Consider the following 23814-nt stretch of genomic DNA (forward strand, 5'->3'; position numbering starts at 1 on the left):
GTGTTCAGAGAGGGTGTGAACAAATGTTTCATGTATTAAGATAATAGTAATAATACTTTATTTATATGGGACGTCCATTCTTAGGCTAAGGACTAAGTTAGGGATATTGCTGTAAATCGCTGATGTGTTTCATGTAGGCCACTATAACACTAAATCCACTAGTACTTAGTGGGAGAAAGAAAACAATTTCACCAGTTACAAAGTGGTTCATGTTGCTACACAGACAGCAATGGGACATCATTTAAATAAAATTAAGACATTTCAATGTCATTTGATGAAGCCCAAGGTGACATGTTTTGTCCGACCAAAAGTCTGAAACCCCAAGATATTCAATTCACAATGATATAAAATAGAGAAAAGCAGCAAATCTGCATTTTCGAGAAGCTGGAACCAACACATTGTTCATTATTGGTTATCAAAATATAATTGCTGATTAATTTTCTTTTTATCAGCTTAAAGATTAACTGACTAAACAATGTAGCTTTACTTCAAACCCTGCCCATGTTACATTTTTGATGTTTTTACTTGGCTGTTATTCTGTAGCCTAATGAAAAGTTCATATTCATGTATTTTGTACACATCTAGGACTAAAGAGGACTAAATCACCCAACTCACCAGAAAGCACCTATAGTATTAGTAAATCAGATAAACAGTTACATTTTGTATTTAAAAGTCACTTAAGCTTTTCATTGTGAAGTACTTGGTGACTGGAATAATTAGGAATTAGGGTTGTAACACGAATTATTTCATATTTTTTGGTAAATCTGATCCCGCAGGATCAAATTGACTACTGAGTGACACTCACCTTTCTACAGCAAATAGAGTTATGTTTTAAATGAGATTTTCTCTGCATCAGTAGTAGTATATTTGTATTGAATTATTCAAGAATATGTAGACTCAGTGCTTTTTATTCTGAGCTATTACCAGATGGAAATTGTGTGTGAACCCAGTTTAGACCAAAAATGAACTGTATTAGTGTGGGCATGTTGCTTCAGGTAGCAGTGAGATGATGAAATGCATAGCACTTTATAATACTGCAAGTCAGTATTTTACAACCATGGCGAGTTGGTAAAGTCTGGAAACATGACGGAGCTGAGAGAGGGAAGCAGAATGAGTTGGCCAGTTATGTAGGCTACCCAAACCAGAAACCCAGGTGAACCTCCTCCCACTGATGACCTTCACACTGCTGGCTAGTTCCTGAAAGGGGAGAGAAGAGAACACAATTAGGTCACAGTAGGTGCAGGATGGGTCGTCACACTTGCTTTCACAGAGAATGCAAGACAACGGCTCATGTCTTCAAGTTTTAAAACGACATGGTACACACTGTCCAGTCTTCATGTCTGAAGCTTAAAGGAAGACCTTATAGAGAAATTTCCAGAAGATTACTTTCTGCGTTTACTTTCAGTCACACTCAAAGTGTTTTCAAAGACAAATATTTCAAATAAATTGAAGAGGCTCGCACTACTTGCCCTGATCAATGTTTCTCTTACCACAGCCTTCTTTTTCTAAATCTCTACAATGGCAGTCTTGAGTAAATTTTTTTTTAATCATCATCATGAATCAAAAATGACAGAAATATGGGAATTACACCCAGCTTGAAAAATGCCATAATTTCCCTTTAAGTTCTGTGTTGTATAGAGGAATTGGCTCAAGTGTGGCACTAACCGTAAAGTGACATTAGGGCTATTTTAAGCTTCATCATATTGACAGTATTATTGTCTTTTGGGATAGTTTAATAAAAATAATGAACACCCCTACTGTAGCCAATGGTTTACCATAAAAATAAAATGGGTTGTGTGTGACTGAGAGTGGGGGGGTGAGAGAGAGAGAGAGAGAGAGAGAGAGAGAGAGAGAGAGAGAGAGAGAGAGAGAGAGAGAGAAGAGAAGGAGAGAGTGATGGGGTGAGAGAGAGAGAGAGAGAGAGAGAGAGAGGTATCCAGTCTGTATCCAGTAACAGCTGTCGGGTCGTAATGACCTTTTGTCTCCCGGCGGTCAGGTACGGAGAGGGGGGCGGAGATTCAGAGGGAGCCGCTTCATATCGGACTGGTCCGGGCGTCCCGGACAACAAATGGCTGTGAACCGAGAGAGAGAGAGAGGGAGAGAGTGTGAAGCAGGTTTCTTTTTCTCAGTAGGTTACGACAACAGTGAGAGCTGTCTCCATGCTCACATAGTGGGTTAGACGGGGGCAGACACGCAGTACATTTTATCCGTCTGGCAGAAGAATGGGAGAGTGCTGTTGACACCACGGAGAGATACACGCTGAGACCGACCATGGCTGTGGACGGTAAGAGCGTTTTCTCATTCTCTTCACTGACACATCCTAATGAGCTCCATAGTTTTCATACAGCCGCTTAATGTGACTGTTGCTCTCCATGATGAGTTTATAGTGACCTTACAGAACTTTGTGATATTTCATATCCACAGCAGTGTTTTAATGTAACTATAAAATTTCCAGAAGGACACGCGCTTTTTGTTTAAAAATGCATTACAAGACATAGATTTATCAGAAGCATTTATACAGTAAGCTGCAGTTAATGGAAAGAGGCTATATTATAATATATGTAATTTCCTTGGTTTTGGAATAACCCTCTACATCTTCATTATCCTGACCAAAAAAATCATCAAAGTTGCTATCCTGACATGATTTCAGATGCTGTTAAGATGAGTCTGACTCCACTTTTTTTCTGTCAGTTTGACTTGAATTCGACATAATTCATTCAGAAACTTACGAACGACCCAAAGTGGTGCTGAAAGGTGTGATAAGCTTTGATTTACACTGACTGCATTTTTTTTTTTGGTGAATATTTTAATATTCAAATAGCCGACAAATTATTTGGTTTACTGGAAAGAGGACTACAGTGGAAGTTCCTTGTTTCCATGATCTATTTATACTTACTGGAATATATTTATAGGCCTTATATCACCACCTGCCTCACCTGAATAAATTACAGCCAGTATCCAGCTTAGGAAGATAACAATGAGACATCATTCTTTGTTCTTCATTCTTTTGTTTGACTCATAATAGAGACACAATGGTGTAAACAGATGCGCTCTTTCACACAGAAAATAAATATAATGTTTTTCTGATATGTATGAAATCAAAGGACTGGACGCCAGGACTTTACCAGGCTTTTTTGTGTGTTCTTTTTGTGTTTATTTTTTGTCAGTAAAACAATACCATAACCGAACTCACACCCTAACCGTCACCCAAACCATTTTATCTAATCTTCAACCCAAACAAACTCAACTGAAAATAAAAAAGAAAGTGAACAAAACGTATATAAATAGAAAATATGAAATAAATATAAATAAATTTTCTTTTTGTGTGTTTGCATTTCATAGAAAACCCAACATTTCTGTGAGAAATGTTGAGATAGATTAAAGATCTTTCCCTGATAGTCACATTTTATGCAGCCTCAGCTTAATTTCTGTTTTTGGGTCTCTGAGATGTCTTCCCCACTTCTCCTATCTTGAAGGGACCAAACCGATTAGCCATTCAGATACCATGTATAAAAAGCTCTTCCATGTTTTTGGACTGTTTTTACTGTTGTTGTTGTTGTCCTGCCCCTTTTTTCTTCCTTGTGCTTGGCTGGTTGGTGTTTGCTCCAGGCTCACTAACTTAAGTGAAGCCTAATCAGAGCCTCGCTCTGCTCAAGGGCAATAATGTTTGTGAGAGCATCAGTGTAGTGCCAAGTGTGTTTTCTATCTGTCCTCTGTCTACTGAAGCAGGTTATCTCTTCATTAGCATGGCTGCAGGTAGCACACTCATTCAGATACGCATATATGCCTAGTGACACATTGGGCTATCTATAATTAATCCATAGTTTACTTAAGCATCATTAATTTACTCAGTGCCCTCGGCATTGATGCCGCTCTGACAGTGTGCTGCGCCACTTAAACTTTAATGTATGTTGGTCCAAAAAGACTGTAGCACTGTTTGAAGACACACACATGGTTTGATTTACAACCAGTGGTGCCGATCAGGGGACCTCAGGGACAAAATTTTATTAAGAATCCTTATACATGTTAGGGTAGACTCGTATTTGAGAACATTTTCTTTGATATTTTGAAATCTCATTTTAGATAACTTTTTTCAAAATTTATATGGTTTTTATACAGAACCTTTTATTGAAGGTGGGAATATAATTGCTCAAAATATTTAAATCTGTGCTGGTAGGTGCACTAATCCTTCACTGCATTCTGAAAAAATTGAACTATATAAAAACCACATCTTACTGTGGGGCACCTGGGAACCTCATGAAGTGCATTGAGTGTGTTCTGGTGGAGTATGTGCAGTATAATAGCTGAGCTGATTGGTAATGTTCGCATTGATTTCCATTTGTTAAGAGGTTGCAGTTTCATTGTCAGGTGGGCCGTCGGCTACAGGCCTGTGACACTATCAATTACAAGGGGTGCTCTGCATTTTAAATGGTATAATAGACATTTTTGTCTCATCTTCATGTAAATTGCTGAGAGAATTACATTTTCCTCCTCGCTGCCTGCTGCACAGTAAGTCACGCTATATAATTATGTCCCCTCCATGTTTGGCTGTTCAGAGTGGATGAAATTCATCAGACGTTTGCTTAAATCGCCCAGGACATCTGGCTGCATTGTCATATCTGTGATAAGCAGCCGTACAAATGATGCAACTGTATTGTCCAGTGCACAGGAGCAGGGTTTTTGGGAGGAGAGAGCAGCATGGTTCATCCCCTGCTCACATCAGGAGAAGGCATGAGGGCAACCCAGTGTGTGTGTTGCATATGTGTCCGCTCCAAGAGGCAGGCCTGGTTAAACACAGCATGCAGGATATCCAAAGATTTGGGCTGGTGCAGAGAATACCAGGGTGGCTTCCATCCATCCGTATACTTCCGGACATATGCACACACACACATAGCAAAAAAAGCCATGCTCACCATCAACCTGACAGGCTAACATGGAGTCAAGAACACAGCAGGATCTGAATCCAAAAACAAGGCATGTATTTATTTGGACCCCCATGTCTCTCTGAACATGAGGGTAGACAGTCCACTGTAGGAGCTGCAGTAGTCTCTATTTGGGGCCTGCATGATGGACATGTAAGCAGGAGGGGGGCTAACAGAAGTGAGAGAAATGAGTATACAGTATATGTCTCCCAATAAAAGAAGATTCAATAAGATTTCCTTCTTTAAAGAACACTAAAATTACATGAAAAACACTGATGCCTCTTCTAAGAAAAGTATTACTTACATTAAAGAATGAGAATATGATGAAGTTCTTGCTTGCAGTCATCTTAGCAAATATAATTTTACCACAAAAATATTGAAATAATTACATCTAAGGTGCTGATCATTGATCTTTTTTGTTGTGTTAAGCCTAGAAACTGTTGACACTCTAGACTGTTGTTAACCCTTCCCTCAAAACCCCCACAGCACACAAACACACCCTGTCTTCTGATTAGGTCACACAGCCTTGTGCTCATTCAACTGTGTAATAATTTGCCCCTTTCAGTGAGTTTCTCCTGCTATGCCATAGGAATCCAATCTGTACGCGTGCATGTGGTTGTGCGCATGTGTTTTGGTCCATGTGTGTGTGTTTGTGTTTATGTTGTTGTGTGAGTGTGTGTGTGTGTGTGAACATGCAGATGAAGCAGAAGGGGAGCTAGCACCCCAGTGGGTGGGACAATGGGGGAGGCGGGGGTGTGGAGTGTTAGCTTTACACAGACAAATACACCCTTTGTTGTTTTCCTGGCGTGCATAACGTCGCCTGCTGGAGACAGCGTCCATTTGGCGCATTTGGTGCTGGAAGCAAATGTGTTTTTGGCCTCTGTAGTAAAGTAATATGGTAATAGTGTGTTAACCCTCTCAGTTACAGTGGCACAGTGGGGTTATACAGTAATTTAGTGTGCGTGTGTGCGTGTTAGAGAGCATGCAAGCTGTTAACCTCTTTCCCGTGTCCATCATCATGCCCTGCTTCCTCACAGCAGGGAGCGTGTCACTCAATATAATGCATGGAGAATCCTCTCAAACACACACATACACACCCGCACACCCACACGTACACACCCTCCTGTCATCCATCATCAACTCTCTGATCCACCCCAGCTCTACAGCTGCACCTGGCCTGAGCCTGCTGATTTTAGATGCACGGAATGAGGAATAAAGACAAAGTGGACAGAGGGAGTAGAGGAGACAGAAAGGGATGTGTTTGTTTAAACTGGTGTGGCGTCTGGAATTCTCAGAGTGCATTAACAAGGGCTTTGAAAAGTGTTCAATTGTTCTGTCGGTTGATTGACATCTTAAAGGATAAAATATTTTTATTACAACTTGGGCATTATTTTCATAATGTTGGTCATCATCTCTATCAGTTATGACAACATTGTATTCACTAAAGTAATTGCTTTCACCTGGGAACACAGCGACATTGATATAAGAATACAAGACAAACAAATCAAAGGTTTAGATTAATTTGAAGGTAAAACTAAACTTAGTGCACATGAAATGATGGTAATAATCCCTCACTGAACAGTAAAACTATGTACACCTACAACTGAGTTTGTATATCAAAGTTAAACCAGGAAATCACTCTTAAAACTGTGATGGATGTATGGGTTATAATATTACAGCTTGCCTTTATTTTCTCTTCCAAATAAATCAGGCTAAACTGGGAGTTTGTTGAAACCTGTATGACATATATCATGTGATTGCTTTAGTTTTTGGCCCTTCTAACTTGTTTTTAGCTCTGTCAGAGTTCAGCAATTAAAGGATGGGTTCACAATTTTCAAGTCTGTCTTAAAACAACAAGCAGGTGCCCATATGACAACCCAGTCTCACATCAACATGTGTAATAGCTACATTGGTCCATAGCGCAAAATTAGTTTAGTTAGTTTCACAATTAGTGTAGTTATTGTCACAATGATGGCTCAAAATTGTATATTTTTTTCTTTTTCTTTTCTTTTTTGGCCTATTCTTTTCTATTGGCCTGCATCCACGTCACGTGACTGTCAATTTCTGCCTGTGAAAACAAAAAACAATAGCTGACATTCCTTTTATTCTCAGTGGAAAATGCAATATTTTAAGATACAGACGGGTGACAAATTAAAGGAAAAACTGGTACAGGCCTGAATGCTTGACCCCTGCAGTGAGGGGATCCGGTAGCTCTGTTATGCTGTGGGGGGCATTTTGCTGGCATGGTTTGGGTCCAGTTGTCCCCTTAGTAGGAAGGATCACTGCAAATCAATACAAAGTTGTTCTGATTGATCACCTTTATCCTATGATGAAACATTTCTATCCTGATGGGAGTGGCCTCTACTAGGATGACAATGCCTCCATCCATAGGGCACGAGGGGTCACTGAATGGTTTGATGAGTATGAAAATGATGTGAATCATATACTATGACCTTCACAGTCACCAGATCTCAACAAAATTAAACACCTATGGGAGATTTTGGTCCGACGTGTTAGACAGCGCTCTCCACCACCGTCATCAAAAGACCAAAGGGAATGAAACATCAATATCAGGCGTTATGATCACTTTAATTATCGTTAAGGGAAGAAACCAGGCTGCAGAGATGCCTAGGCATATAAGGATATCCAGCAGGCTTCTGACAGAATGCATAGGCTACTATTTACATAACCCTGGAGATTTTTTGTATCTTTATGATTCTTGGTTTTGGGATTTTATGTCAGTATGACATAGCCCATTCAATCAGAATCAGAATCTGTTTTATTAGCATATGCAAGCAAACAAAGAATGTGACTTGGTGTTTTCTCCCAAAGTAATGCAACACAGAGACTAAAAAATAGGCAAAAGTAAGGTAATAATAATAATGATGATTATGAAATAAACAAAGTAGTATTAAAATTAAATTGAATTTTTAAAATCTATTTACGGAATGGAATAGTAATAGTTTTGATGGGATATAAAACTTGAAATGAAATATTGACTGTGCAAAGGAAATTATGGTCTGCACTATGGACGAAGAAATGAAGTGTATGAAATATATGTGGGTGACGAGCAAAAATGAAATGTGACATGTGCATAAATAATTAAATTATGTAACAGTGGAGGCTAAATGCAATGCACAATCTAAAGTCCAGCTTGATGAAATATATGAAAGTGCAGGGATTAAACGAGGGATGTGAAATGTAAAGTCCAGTTTGATAACCTCGTCTTCATCCCGTTCATATGGCCATGGTACAAGATTTGATGCAATTTAGTGCAAATGCAGGTTAGGGTTAAGGAAGGGCATTGTTGTGGGTGGACTTGGCATGTTCAACTCCTGTTTTTTGGCTGTCTGCCGTGGGTAGGTTACATTCCATTTCAAATTGCCGCCAGTCAGCTGCAGTCACAACTATCTGAATCCAAACTATCTCCAATCTATATCTCTAAACTATAATCCAATCACTATCTCTGTTGTCTTAATCAGTTTGGAATATATTCAGTAATTACAAGTAGATAGTAGATATAATAGTAAATGAAAGTTTTTTAACGGGTAACAGAATGGACTGTCTCCGTCTCCATAGCAATGGTGGCTGAGGCTCATGGGTAAGCTAATGTAGCCGCTTCTGCTATCCAAAACTGATGACAAAAACTTGATTTCTCAGAATCAAAGGTGAAATAATTAAAACAGATGGCCACAACATTAATCTATTGTATTGTTGAGTTATCAAGGACATTTTAGAGTTTTTTATTGTTGAGAAATGTTGAGGATATCATTAAAATTGAAAGTGAGCAGCAGGTCCTCCAGTCAGCCCAACGGACCGATGCAGTCTGTCAGAAATTCAAAGAAGAAGAAGAAATACGTCATCCCCGCTCTAAAATCTACATTTTTTTTTACTGAAAGCACATTACAGTTACATACAGTTACAGCACAGTTACATAAAATAACACAAATAACATAACAGCTCAGATAACTACACAACTCAAAGACAATGCTTCAAACAACGTGCAAACTGTGTGTTTTCAGCAATAGCAGCATCCATAGTAACCACCATAGCAACAATAGAAAATGTTACATTCCAACAATTTTCTAGCAGGACCTGAAACAATCTTTATAACTACAAACTAAACATCATACATACATACATTCACTGAAGATTAGAAAGCTAAAAATGTTATCAAAACGCATTTGAATGCTGAAACTAGCTTAAAATATTGCATTTTCTACTAAGAATAAAAGGAATGTCAGTCTTTTTGTTTTTGTTTTCACTTGACGTGGACACAGGCCAATAGAAAAGAATAGGCAAAAAAAAAGAAAGAAAAAATGTAGGCATCTCACAATTTTAGAGCTGTTATTATGAAACAAATACATTTTGCATCGTGGACCAACGTAGCTATTACACATTTTGATGTGAGACTGGGTTGCATATGAACATCAAAACAGGTTTTGCTCGCTGTAATCATATCTAATCAAATCTCTCTATAATCATAACTTTGAAAGATATTGACTTGATTTGACTAATTTGGATCACTGAAGCATCATATTAGCTTCATTTTTTAATGGAAGGAGGTCTGTGGATTTTGTCTATGATAATAAGACCCAAGTTGCAATTAACAGGAGTTATCCTTTAAGGAACTCATGCATAATACTTAGCACATATAGACTACTCACCATAATAATAATACACTAATCAATTTCATTCAAACTCAGACATCCATTACAGAATTGGTGTTGATGGAGAACATTTCCAATGAGTTATTGATCTAATGGATTTGTCTAGGGGCCCTCTCAGACTAAACTGCCAACTGTTTTGACCTCTGACCCATGTGTGCAGAGGATGGATGGACAGAGGACAAATTAATAGATAAACATTTACGCTCTGGTCTTACAGGCCTTTCAGAGATTGACAAAGTGGTAAAAGAGGAGAGCACAATTCACTATAAATCAGCAGTGGATTAAGAGAATGTGGAGGATTTTGGATGCTTGTTCTGAGGGGTCACACTTCAACTGTCTCATCCAGTCTGCCTTCACTGCTAACCTTGCCATCCCTCCAATATTTTCAGAAGTGACAAGGCCTCACCGTTCTGATCCAGTGCCCTTGTCTCGGGTCCGACTCCCTCCCCCTCCCTCCCCACCTCCCCCCTCCTCCTCCTGTTCGCTGAATTAGAGTGCGCATAGGCCCATATCCAATTTCTCTCCTTTAATTAGCCTTCTGCACAGGGAGAAGGATCAAGGGAGAAGGGCTGAAAGGGTGAAGGGACGGATGAAAAAGAGAGATGTAATTTTTCTGAAGGATTGCACTAATTAGGTATAATTTCATACAGGGCTTGTATCCCTCATGTACCACACTGTTGTTACTTACTGACTTAATACACATAAACTCAATCACCGTCTCTCTCCCTCTCCTCTTTGCTGTATCTCTCCTCCTCCTCCCCCTCTTCCCCACACACACAAAATCAATTTAATCAATGTGTTTTGGCCTTCCAAATAAAGCGTTTGTGTAGTTTTATTTTAGATAATGTTAGTGGAATTGTAATGACTCAATTTACCATTAATGGATATTGTCCATTGTTGCTCCCCATCATTACCATCTGTCCTGAGAAAATGAGATAGCGACAAACGTGATGAGTCCCTGTTCCACTAATATCGTGTCTTCAGACTCATCCTTGACCAGATGTCTTTCAGCCGGCAGTTTCAAGGAGAGCAGTCAACCTTTTCCCCCACTCACTATCTTCCCATTAGAGTCTGCTAAACAAACAGTCTAATTAAGTGTGGCCTTGTGTGATAGGGTAAGCTCGGAGCTTTTCACTCTTTGTTAATAGGTTGGCCTGCTCCTCCTACCAAGTGCCGGGGGTCAGTGCAGTCTGTGGTGCAGATTGCCCATTAAACCAAATGGCTAATGGCTCCTGCTACACTCTAACAAGGCAGGCATCCTTGCACACTCAGTAGCACAAGTCACGTTCATGCACTTGAAAAGCAATTACATTGCCACTCACAATCCAGTAGCATGATCTGTGGCAGGTTTGATCTGCATGTGAGATATTTTATATGCATACATAACTATCCAAGTATGTGTGTGTGTGTGTGTGTGTGTGTGTGTGTGTGTGTGTGTGTGTGTTGTTCATAGTTTCTCAAAAAATAGAAATCAGTTTTGCTGTCTGTCCTCCCCTCCTCTCAGCCTTTTAGCTGTTCCCTTTCTCTCTGCTTGTACTCTTGCAGCTCCAGCCTACATTTCACCCTTTTTTAAATCGTCGTACCTCCATACGGCTCACCTTCTGTTGCATCCCTGCTTCTCTGTCCATATTACACGCTCACTCTCTCTCTCTCTCTCTCTGCTCTCCTTCTCTGTCCCTTGATGTGTGTTGTAATTGTGTGCTGTGAATATACTGCTTTGATAGAGTATTGCCTCCTCTGACTGTCACAGTGCTGCTCGGATGGGCCCTCAATTTACCATGTCAATAGGCAGCCAAGTGTCAGCGTGTCAGCTCCACAGCTGAGGTGGGGAGGAAGAGTTGTTTAAATGCAGCTCAACTCTCTGTGACTCTCTTTAACCTCTGGAACTAACATTCTCTCTACTTTACCACTTTTTTTCATTTGCTGCATTTGTTGTCTGTTTTTCATGCTCCTTCTCAGACTAGGTTTACACTATGACATCAGATTTTTAAAACGATGTTTTCATTTACACTAGCATTTTTTTCTGTAGAGACCTCTGCTCACAGTGAAACCCAGAAACAATAGCAAAAAAGGCTAATCTCTACTTCCTCAACCTCTTTCCACTTGGCAAACAACAAAACATGTTTAACCTCTTCCACTCCCGCCCCCCTACCATAGACCCATTTTTGGGGGACAGGGGATGTTTAGGGAGAGATAGCAGGTCAACAGTATGTGCCACATAGAAGTGGTATACATCATCTGAAAGCTGGGAGCCTGAAGATTAATTTGAGATGCAGCTCAGCACTAAGTTTTTCTAGTAATAAATCAATGGAATGAACATTGTGTTTTGGTTAAGCGCCTATTCAAATTGGGCTCATTGAATCCACAAGAGTCTCAGCTTTCCAGTCATACCAAATTTATGCAATTCCAAGACTGTTTAGGGACCCACTATGCAGAAATATTCAAATACACCATTTTTAGAATAGGTGAAAATAACACATTTATACTACATGCAAAAAAACAGCATGTTGTTTGTCCGCAGCTGCATGGGATTAGCATAAAGTGAGCATATCTGTAAAGGGGAGACTCGTGGGTAACCATTTAACTCATTTTCAATCAGATACCTTGAGATGAGAGGTCAAGGGACCCCTTTGAAAATGGCCGTGCCGGTTTTTTCCTCACCAAAATTTTGCATAAATTTGGAGCATTATTTAGCCCCCTTCCTGTCAAGCTAGCATGACATGGTTTGTACCAATGGATTCTTAAGGTCGTCTAGTTTTATATGCTAGCTTTAAAACTGAGCCCACTTAGCCTCTAAAAGACAGTTAGTGGAAGAGATTAAAGGAGTGAGACAGATAAACCAGCTGACCAAATCATTATTAAATGGTCGTGATATGGTCTGACACAATCAATAATACAGGTTAATTACAACAGCTGTGTGATCGGCTACATTAACACTTAAAATGATTGATCACAGAGAAAGTTAGAGATGACAGAATGTTGTCTTCATTACTTTGCTGCCATACAGCTACACACAAAGCTGGTTACTCTGTCAGCCTGTGATCCTGCTCTCTGTGATCACCTATACAGTGTTAGCTGAATTCACAATATGGTTGTTCTTATTTACATGTTTTCCTGTTTCTGTTGTCAGGGAACAAGCATGAAATACTGGTATAACTGCACCTCATAAACACTACTCCAGCAGACATTCTCAAGCCGCTATGCTGCAGTGATAAAATCATTATTTTTGTCAGCTGACAAAATCAACATAAATAAAGCTTAATGACAACAGCTGCGCTGTTCAGCAATATTGGCGTTTAAAATGATCAGATCAAAGAATATTTGAGCCGTCAGAAAGTCTCTGTCACACAGCCCCCCGGTGGGCAGCTTACATCATCGTTTTGTAAAAGCATACACACTGAAACATAAGGCGGCATTTTAAGGTTTATATACTCACACGTTATAAGCTCAATTTTGACAGGAGAAAAATGCATTTTTTTTCTGGAAGCTGGGTGGGTGGAAACTGAGAGAAAAACATGCAATTATTAATTTAACCAGCTTAGTTTGTATGTTCTCTCAACTAAACTTTATTGTCACCCCTGTGACCACCTCATCCTCTTATTTTTCTGCAACATTCCTCTCTCTCTCTGCTTTCTCTTGTCATTCCCTGATGGTATCTCTCTGGAGTCACTTTAAAAAGAAGCTCCTCCCCGATCACGTCAGTCCCACAATCCTTTGCATGCTCATTGAACATGTGAGATTTTCACTTCACAAACTTTTCCCTTTTCCCTGCCACGCTCACTGAGCCCAAGGGAAGCTCTGGCAGAGATACATGAAAGCCATATGGCACTATCAAGAAATGCCTCACACCATGGTGAATACATATTGCAGAGATTTATAACGTATTCAAACTACATGGATATTTGTCAGCAGTTTAATCCGACATGCTATTTTCTTGTTTGTGTGTACATCTGATTTACTGGTGGATGTCTCAATAAACTGCATCTAAGGGAGTGCGGACCATCATCTTTCTTTTATATGTCTGATTTCCTGCCTTTCAGCCACAAATAAGAGCTGACTCTGACTCTGATTTTCTTAATGTCACAGCCCAGAAAATATCCTGGAGGCTGAACAGAAAAGATCCCTTTCAGCCTAAATGTAACCCACTACCTCATATGCCCCTTTCTGACTTCTTATTAAATGATTCATCCTCAAAAAGTGATTGGAGCTATGATGCCAGAGTCTGAACATCTACAGATCCTATTTCACAAACAATAATTTCGATTTAGTATGCTACTTGGTTTGGAATCTCCGAAATCAAGTGAGCAAGTGTAGCTGAAGCCTAAAATTAGTTTCTTCTTGGATTCCCTCATCATTTTTCTTTTTACCCTGGTTTTCTTTGGATTTGTGGCTGTCTTAATCCTTTACTTTGGTCTGGTGAGAAGTCTGGCTGTGACTCTGTGCACTCTTTGTGTACAATAATGCTCTTTTGACTGTCTGCACCCTTTTGACCTGATTTTGTTGAAATCCACTGAAACATGTGGCTGTTGTACCTTATCCTTAGATTAGGAGGGATTTGTCCCTTAAGAGTGGGAGATAGAGGCAGAGGTAGTGGGATGTACTTGCCTAAGTGCTGTATTGGTCACAAAAGCTGTAGGACTAAAAGACAAAAAAAAAATTCTGTACAGATACATGTACAGCCATGTATTTTTGACTCCGCACAGGCACCTTGGGCAGTGTAAGACTTTTGAAGATCTTGGCAGTTGCTTTAAGAAATAAACAGCCATCAGTTTGTCACAGTCCCAAAATATATCGCCCTAAAAACATCTATTCCCTCTCATTCCACTTCATCTGGTTTTGTCTTGTCCTCCAGTCTAGTTGTGATGCTTTTACAGAATTTGGCCCAGAAATAGTTGTTATATTGAGCTAGGAATGACAGACGTTAAATTGGAAGCAAGACCAAACTATTGTCGCGGGAGGCAGCCGAGGTTACAAGGCTGTCAGTCAGAGTTAGTGGGGGCGGGCTCTAAGCTGTCATCCCGGCGTTTCGGTCTCGCCCTACATATCAGGTCACTGGTGCTCTGCAGGCTTTGGGTTTTGGCAGGAGCGAACACACACACACACACACACACACACGCAGAGACACATACTTCTACACACAGAGCTCAAGCAACATATATATGCACACGCTTACACATTTGCACCGGCGGGCTGAGTCACCGACTGTGGCACAGAGGAAGATTTTCAGCTGGGAATCAAAACTGACACAAGTCACGTATTAAGTTTGCAAGCAACTCTGTGTCTTCGATAGATGGAGGAAAAGCTTTTCAAAATGGATAACCAGAGATGAGACAGATTTTCTTAAACTTTTAAAACTGTCATCGAGGCTTTCATAGTGGGTGACAGCAGAGAAAAGCACAGTCGCTGCACTGGAAGATATGGGGAGGGATGGGCTTGAGGTACACTTAATTTGACTGAAAGTGAAATAATTAAGGCTTGGATAATAAAGCTCTTCTCTCTTGTCCTCGCTCATCTAAAGTGAAAATGGCCCAGAATCAGCCAACACATTGATATGAATAGATGTAATGGCACAGACATGGGTGTGTGTATGTGTGTGTGTGAGAGAGAGAGCAATAGAAAGAACGAAAACGGGGTTGCTCACGCATGTGCTATTAATGCCCCATTGTTAACACGATGTGTCTGCGGAATAATTGGAGTGTGTTTAAGTTTGTGTGTGTCTGTACATGTGTGTGATTGTCTGTGACGTCCGAGTAGCTGGGTGATAATAAGGAAATGGTTCAGTGGAGTGCAAGAGAGAGAGTAGGAATGAGAGCTGGTTTGGCACACAAACACACACACACACACAGACATGAGAATTGGCAGTGTCAGCCTTAACAAGCAAACACAGACCCATGAACACACACACACACATTGATTTTGAATAATTGGTGGCTCTGTAAGAAGAGCCCAGAGCAGTCTCTACTTCACTGTGCTGTCTATGAAACATCTGGCATCATTAGAAGTCAACAGTTATCAATAGAGAGCTGATAGTGTTTGAAAACTTGGGGTGCTGTAACGTATTTCCTGACAAAATGGATAAGAGAAGTTGTTTCTAAATCACCTAATTACTAATGACTTAATAATTAATGACTTTAACTATAATGATTTGAGTTTTCCAAGAGATTTACTTAGTAATAAGTGAGATTGTTGTGTGATCAGATTCACTGAGAAAGAAGCACTGAAACATTCATTAGATGCTGCTTCTATTTAAAAGAAGATATAAAAGTTATTTGCTTGCTTTTGATGTGTTTTTAATCAATCTCAGAGATTGATTAATTATTATTGATTTGATTGATTGATTATTGATTATTGATTTGATTAGTCTATAAAACGTGAAATTGTTAAGACCTCACCTTTTAAATTGCTTGTTTTTTCTGACAAACAGTCCATACTGCAAAATAAGGTATATTCACTTTGTAATGATGTACAACTGGGAAAAGCATCAAATTCTCACATTTGAGGAGCTGTGACCAGCAAATCTTTTCCCAGCAACAAATTTTTGCGACTCTAACAATTAGTCAGTTATCGAGACAACAAGATTGATTAATTTTCTGCTGATCCACTGATCAACTAATTCCAGGATGATGAAACACTGTTAGAAACTGTAGTGTCTGCTCTCGAAAGTATTCATTTGATAGTTAGATATTTTGGGAAATATTCACATTTTTGCCGAGTTACATGAGAATCTATCAGTAGATGAGCTTTAGCATAAAGGAAACTGTTAGCTGGCTCTGTTCAAGAAAAAAAATCCACCTACATGTTCCTCTGAAGCTCCCAAATTAACTCACAAATTAATTAATTCAACATCACAGTGGTGACAAGACTTCAGGAAGTAACTGCGCCCACAAAGAAATAGTTCCAGCACATTAAACAACAACTTGTTTTTACATTTTGGTGTCTGTACAGATTAAACAAACCAGACATAATGTGTCAAATAGTGATCTTTGGAGGTGCTGTTGGGGTTAAAGAGCCAGTATACTCCACCACAAAGGCTTGTCAGATGGGTAAACAGCTTTCAACTTTAAGTCAATATTTCAGTCACTTTTTGGGTGTACTATCAAGTGCAACTCTATGAATGCCCTCCAGAGGAGACAGTCTGAAAGTGTATACTGTTATCCCTATATTTATATTATTATTGTGTCAGCATCAGCTGACAGCATCAGCATCAGCATCAACAACTCTACCTTTGAGTGTGGCCATTCTGAACAACTATAAACACTTTTACCTTGTCAGATGACACTAATTCTTTCCTAGCATAAGCCCTAAAGGTTAAGTTAGGGGGTTTTATTTTTACCTTTGAACAGAGCCAGGCTAGCTGTTTCTAGCAGGAGTCACCTGCTGGCTCTTGCTTCATATATAAAGTACAGACAATGGTATGGATCTTCTAATCTAACTCTTGGCAAGAAAGAAAATACATCTATTTCCCAAAGTGTGGAACTATTCCTTTAAAAGACTGGAAAGGTAAAAAAAAAAAAAAAAAAACATAAAGAAATAAGAAGTGAGACGGGATAAGAAAACGAGGATGAATGAAACACAGTGTGTGTGTTTAGAGAGTAAAGGATTAAGAGGAAAAGGGAAGTAGAAAGGTTCCCTTGGGATCTTTGAGCCTGGACAAGAAGCTCCTGCCGGGACTTTATGTGTATTGATGTGTGTATTTATCTGCATGTGTGCATAAGTTCTACAAAGAGCTTTGATTCTCTTCCCTGTTTCATCCCAAACTGCCCGCTTTGTACCAGCTGCTGTCTGCTATGTAACCTGACAGCACAGCCTCAGGAAACCATGTGAGTGAGCAAGAACAAGTGTGTGTGTGTGTGTGTGTGTGTGTGTGTGTGTGTGTGTGTGTGTGTGTGTGTGTGTGTGGAGGAGAAGTAATTGGCATGTCCATCTGACTGAAAGGCGAAGTGGCAGTGTGGAGTGGAGTGGAGCTGATAACATGGCAATTAAACTGGGAGAGACAGACCCCCAATCAGCACAGCATGTTGCAAAGACCCACAGAGACAGGTAGCGCTGCAGAGAGTGGATGCAGAGACAAGGAGAATGGGCGAGTGCCCCCAGGTGTGAGCTAATTTGTCTCGCTGTTAGACCGAAAACAAGAAGGCTCCTGAAGGGCTTGTACCAAACATGGTTGACTGTATTGTGCACGCATACCATTCAGGCTCCCACTAAAGACACCTGCTGCTGCCACAGCTGCTGAGAACATCGTGTTGCATCTTTTTCAAGCTCAAACAGCAAACTTAAATAGGAAGTAGAGTGCTGGCAAAGTTTACATCTTCTGTTGCTCGTTGAAATCGTCTTTGCAACATGTGCGTGAGGAAATAGAGCGGTGTTATTTGATCTCTGTGTTTGATAGTTTTCGCCAGTGGCGGTGCTGCAATTCTCCACTCACCTGTCTCAGCAGTATTGCCTAAGCCTTCCTGTGTGGCGCCCTGCCACAACCTTTGCATCTTCTACCCACCTTTCTTCTTCTTTCTTTCTCTCCATTGCCTCCCCTCCGGGAAAGATTAGAAGCAGACTCCTGGATCAAATCACACAGGAGCGCAACAAACTTTAAAAACTTCAAAGCTCTGAGTTATATTTCAGTTGGCTGACAGAAGCAGTACCACCACCACCACCACCACCACCACCACCCGCCCCACTCCTATCACTGCCGCCGCTGAGTTGCTGTTTCTAATTTTTCATGCTGTTTATGAATCTACAAACTAACTCCCTGTCTTCCTATTTTCTTTCTCTTTCCATCTATCTCAGCTTCAAATTCATTGGCACATTTCCTTTCTCTCTCCCCTGCACTCTTTTCTCTTTCTCTGTTTACCTCTCAGCTTCTCCGGAGCATTAACTTTTATCTTCTTTTTTTTTTCCGCCAGCCCTCCGCCCATTCTATAAGCCTATTTCCTTCTCTTTTTCATTCCTCTTTATCTTCCTTTATCCCCTCATCCTGGTCTCTTTGTGTGGATGCAGGGATGGTGTGTAGAGCAGATTATCAACTAACTCTCACAACGGTCATTTATTCACTTCATTGTTTGCAAACCCCTTGGTGCTCAATAACCTTTGTGTTTGTTTGTGCGAGTGTGTTTGTGTGTGTGCGTGCATGTACATTTCGTGTTATCGACCGGTTGTTATTTTTGCCACGCTACATTGCTCAGACATTTCTACTCTAATATGTCACAGAGGTCTATGAACACTGACATACATGCGCAAAGTAGGATACTTGTGTGATAGTCATGGCTTAAGGACACTCAATAAAGTATTGAGTGGTGAACCCCTCTACATCCATTCTTTCACCGAACCACACTGTGAGTGCACCGCATCGATTTACAGACCGCATGTGACAATCACAATGAACTGTAGTCCGCACTCATTACTGTAGGCTGGAATGTGCATGTGTGAGTGCGATGTTGGACGCAGACTTTTCTCGGTTCGTTTTTGGCAAGTTTAACCTCTGCAGATGGCGGTCAGCTACTGGTGGGCAAAGAGTTGTAATGTTAGAGCTGGTTTCTCTATGGTCAGCCAACAGAGTGTGGTGGATCCCTGCAGGACGGCCTTGCAAGCTATCACTGAAGGTATTTGTGTTGTGAAGTCAAGGAACTAGCATGCCGCATTTGGCTCTTGTGAATTGCATCTTTGATTTAAATTCAGGAAAAGAAAACATAATGGTAAAATCTGTTTGTCTGATTGGTTAAATCACTTAAGAGTTCATTAGTAGACCATCTGGCTTATGGCTTTGGTTCCGAATGATCGGCTTAAATTGCACTTGAAATGAAAAGTTTGCATTTTGATATAAAAATGCCTGCAGACATTCTTTTATATCTTGCTGTTAATTCAGCATGTGCTGTAATCGGGGCTGTGCTGGTAAGTTAAGATGGAAATGGAGTATTTCAGAGCTTTAATATTTTGTACCCAAACATCCGTTAATCCACTCAGACAGAACACTTTGCCACTCAGGGGAACAGCTGTAAACAAACACTAAATATTTAACAAGCCAATCTTGTCTAAGCTGAGAAGTTACTGTATGTGCCTCTGTTCATTTCATTCCCCCCACCCCACCCCCATCATTTTGGAGTCTTTCCAGTAGAATACAGCAGAAGATGGTCTTCATGACAGACAAATGTGAAGACATTTTAGATCACAGTGTGCATTTAGATTTGAAAGCTGAAGAATAATGTGTTATTTTTATTTGACAGCTGTAATGACAGCAATTCAGAAGAACATAATAGTGCCATTCTCTCACTTTTCCTGCACTGAAACATCTCAAATCTCAAAGTCAAAGTGTAAAATTTTGTATGGGATTTTGAGTTCGATCAGTTAACAGTTAAGCACCTTACCTTTCACAATATTAAATTATCCAACCGATCGGATACAATTTAGCATAACCTTTATAATGCCTGCTTGTGGATAGCACTGCCGTGTGATTTAAAACTGTTTAAACATGCATAAGGTTATGCTCTTACTGCTTGACCTTTTTAATGTCGTTTTACACATTTCATGCTCTATCCCATTTGATGCCTTGTGAGTCCAAGCCAGGCTAATTTGGATGGATTTGTCAAAGGTTTTCATGAGTTGTGAATGATAACAGTCTAGTGGCTGTGTGGACAGATTGATCATCAGATTACCTCGCCAGTTAGTGCTGACTTGTCGACTGATAATATAATAACTCATAAACAAGATCATGCAAATTCACACAGATAGGGTTCGCTCTCGAAGATGTCTGGCACTTAATGCTTCATTAGAAAAACACTGATGCTTTATTTTTTCTTAGATCCACTATGATGATTATACCAGAGATTCATTATGCAAATGCAGCTAAGTGGAGCTTGTGTTGCTCTTCTGTATGAGAACAGGAGCATGGTGTCCCCAGGCCCTAATTCTCCAATACTTTGCTTCTTTCACATCTCGTAAAAAATACAGAAAGGGTTTGAGCTGCAGTGCATGTTTAGATATTGTTTGCCTTAAAGATCCCCTCCAGACATGTTTTAGAACATCCTCTGCTTGGGATAATAAATTGTGTCTGACATGTTTTGTTTTTTTTCCACAAAAAAATATTCAGTCACCTTGTTAAAAATCCTTAGAAGACATCTCCTTCTGAGAATCAGTGAACATGCAAATATGTTTTGTTTCAAAACTTAAACTGCCGTACACAAGATGTCTCCATTGTCAGTGTATGTCCACTTAAGGTTTTCAAGTTTCCACATCACACTTGTGTAGGCTGTATACTCGCCCTTGATTGACTTCTATAGTTGTGATGTCATAAACTGTGCTTGTAGGTATGACCCTGAAGCTTAGATTTAAGATGAGCTCAGAGAAACTTTCTTTTTCTGCAGATGAATGTGAAACCATCCTCCCAGTGTCAGATTCTGCACATACATCATTTTGCACAGTGTAGCTCGAACATCCAACTGAAGGAACAAGAAGAAAAACACATTTTTGACTGGAGGGGAACTTTTAAGTGTTTTGCTCATTTGTATTTGAATTCCAGTTTTTTTTTTTAATCTTATTTATCCGGATGTAACGTTTACATGGAACATGGGAAATCTGGTTGTTCATAACCTTATATACATAATCATAACCGTAAGCAGGACTCATCTCTGTACTGTCTGAGTTACCTCAACAGTTGAGGTTGAACACAGTTTGGTTTTTGACTGCTGCATTTACCACTTTATTGGATTTAGCTTTGAGTTAAAGAGTGATCTTTCTTTGCACACCTGTAGACAGAGAGGTCTGGATTTATTTCCTCATCTGTAAAAGGAAGTTAAGGGGACAATACAATTTATGGTCGGCACTAAAGAAGTCAGATTTTGACTTTGATTTCAGCGTGTATAGCCATTGTTACATCGTTTATCATCATATTTTTGGTCTTACTATTACTCTGTAACTTGTGTTGTTGACACAGCTGCACACATGGCGGAGAATAATCAGAAACCTGGACAAGGGGTTTTACAGTATTCTGGTTTCTATCAGAGTATTTCAGCTTGCATATACAGGTTTCTCAAGACCAGAATATGCACAACACATAAGCGGCATACTCCACAAATCCTAGATAACCAGCATACTATTACACATGAAAAGGCCCTCATTGATTTTTTATCTCTTCCCCAGTTTAATCAAGCCTGATCACACCTCACATCCGATTACTTGACCTCGTCCCTGTCCTCCTTCTCCTCTCTTCTCTTCTGACATTCGCTCTGAATTATCGATTGTCAGTGAGATTTAATCTGTCCCCCCACCATGTCATCAGAAGAGGGCTTGGCTGTGAAGGGGAGAAACAACAGACAATCACAAGATCTCCATAAACTCATCTCCTTGGCATTTCCCTCCCTCTTTCTCCTCCTTCATTTCCTGATGCAATTAATATTAATGCCCTGCTCTGAAGCTTAATTTTCCATCTATTCTCTCTTTTGTGACTCGTCATCTTGCCAATTTCTCCGTCTTTCTGTTCCTACATTTACCCTGGGCTTCATTTCTTCATCCTCTTAAGAGGGCACGACCGTGGCAGACCCCAGTATCTCATCTCTTCTTCTGTGTCATTCCTCCTTTTCCTCCTCTTGTGTGAAACATGTAGTGAGTTGACTTCCTTTCAGCAGGAGTGGATATGACAGCCAGTGGCCTCTGGTGGAAGAGTTAGGTGGACTGTGTCTGTTTGCGTGCCTGTCTGTGTCTGTGTGTGTTCTATCTAAAGTGATCTGTAATTGTATGTTCTCTGACACAGTGATGGATAATCAATAGTTCTGTCTGTCTCTGTGGAAGTGCAGTGGGGGCCAGAGAGTTAGAGAATCAAAGTCATCCTGTCCTCAATGCTGCTGGACCTACCACTTTTTTGTTTCTTTGCAGCATTGCTCTAAAAAGAGGAAGGCAAGGTCGGGCTGGTTGGCATTTTTCAGACCAGCCTGTGTTGTTCTCTGCTCAGGGTGCATGGTGATAGACTTCTGCAGTGACTAGCAGAATCATAACAGAAATGCCAACTCTAGCTGTGTTCTGGGCTACATCGTGCACTTTGAGCCATAATTGCCCTGCAGTTTGAATCCAGAATTCAGCCTCCATCCACATGGCTGCATATGCAGACTCTCTGCAGCTTTATTCAGATCCACTGGCCCAAACGAAAGCAGACAGGGATTATACAGATGTGTGGATGTGTGAGATCTCACACTGGCATCGCGAGTCACACTCACGTATGCATGAGCATGCCAGCATTCGCTAACACACACATTCATACACACAGATTTAGTTGACATTTCCCCTCGTCTGTGTCCTGATGAGAGTTGGTGTGTTGTTATCTTCAATCAGCCTGCGTTGTGGATGTCCATTGTTTACTCCTATTTCCCTATCTGCGTGTTCCCGTGACACTGATAGTTTGTGAAAGGTAAACCTCAGCCGCAGCCTCTGCAACAATGTCTCATGTCAGAGTGGATAATAGAGTGCAATGCATTATGGGGGAAAAAAACCTGGGGTCCTAGGTTTTATATTTTTTTTATATATTTATTTTTAAAAATGCAACCAGATCCCCCCTCTGTGCTCTTTCAAAATGGAGTAATTTCATGGCTCATTCCTGGGGTTAAGACCGGGTCTGGTGGAGTGGTAGCGTTGTAAATAGCCCCTTGCTTTACCCCCAGCGCACTATAGGACCAACAAATCTGGATCATTGGTAGATGTACTAGACATAGAAGGAGTTGGCAGCACTGCTCTGTTGGATGCTATATTTAGGACTCAGGTTTAATGTGTTACATAGGCATGAAATCACTTCATGATGAAGTTTCACCCCCTTGCAGATTACAGACGAATGAGGATGACAGTGTTTTTTTTTTCTTTCTTTCCTCTTCCATATAAAACTTGGACGGCAAATAGAAATTTTATCTTTGAGTTGAATAAGAGGTGCTTGGTAGGGAGGGAGCCGATGCCAATATCACGCTGCTGAAATACACCACCGCACCCTCCCTGTGATGCCTGAAATAAGGTGGATTAGCCAGACCACACGCCTCATCCTCCATGTGAAAGGATGAGGTGAACACACACACACACACACACACGCTCAAGCACCCTGAAGTCGATGCCAAGGTTATGCAAAAATCAAACTCCTACAAAAAAGCCCACACAGCAAAATAGTCCACACAGACTAATTTAGATACTCTCTTTTGGAGTCAAATGAGTAATGTCCAGTGATGCCATGTTAATCTACTGAGGGATTTGGTTTGGAA

At 40.3% G+C, this 23814-nt stretch overlaps 1 protein-coding gene across 1 annotated transcript in view; it reads left to right on the forward strand.

Annotated features, from left to right (window-relative positions):
• The first annotated feature begins 1981 nt into the window (after positions 1 to 1981).
• samd10b (sterile alpha motif domain containing 10b) overlaps positions 1982 to 23814 on the forward strand; it is a 54250-nt gene continuing 32417 nt past the window's right edge. The window contains exon 1 of the mRNA XM_042409566.1: positions 1982 to 2284. Coding sequence (XP_042265500.1) covers positions 2272 to 2284 — 13 coding nt within the window. The 5' untranslated portion in view covers positions 1982 to 2271. The remainder of the gene's footprint in view (positions 2285 to 23814) is intronic.

The sequence above is a fragment of the Thunnus maccoyii genome, chromosome 4, assembly GCF_910596095.1.
Source record: "Thunnus maccoyii chromosome 4, fThuMac1.1, whole genome shotgun sequence".
Lineage (NCBI taxonomy): Eukaryota > Metazoa > Chordata > Actinopteri > Scombriformes > Scombridae > Thunnus > Thunnus maccoyii.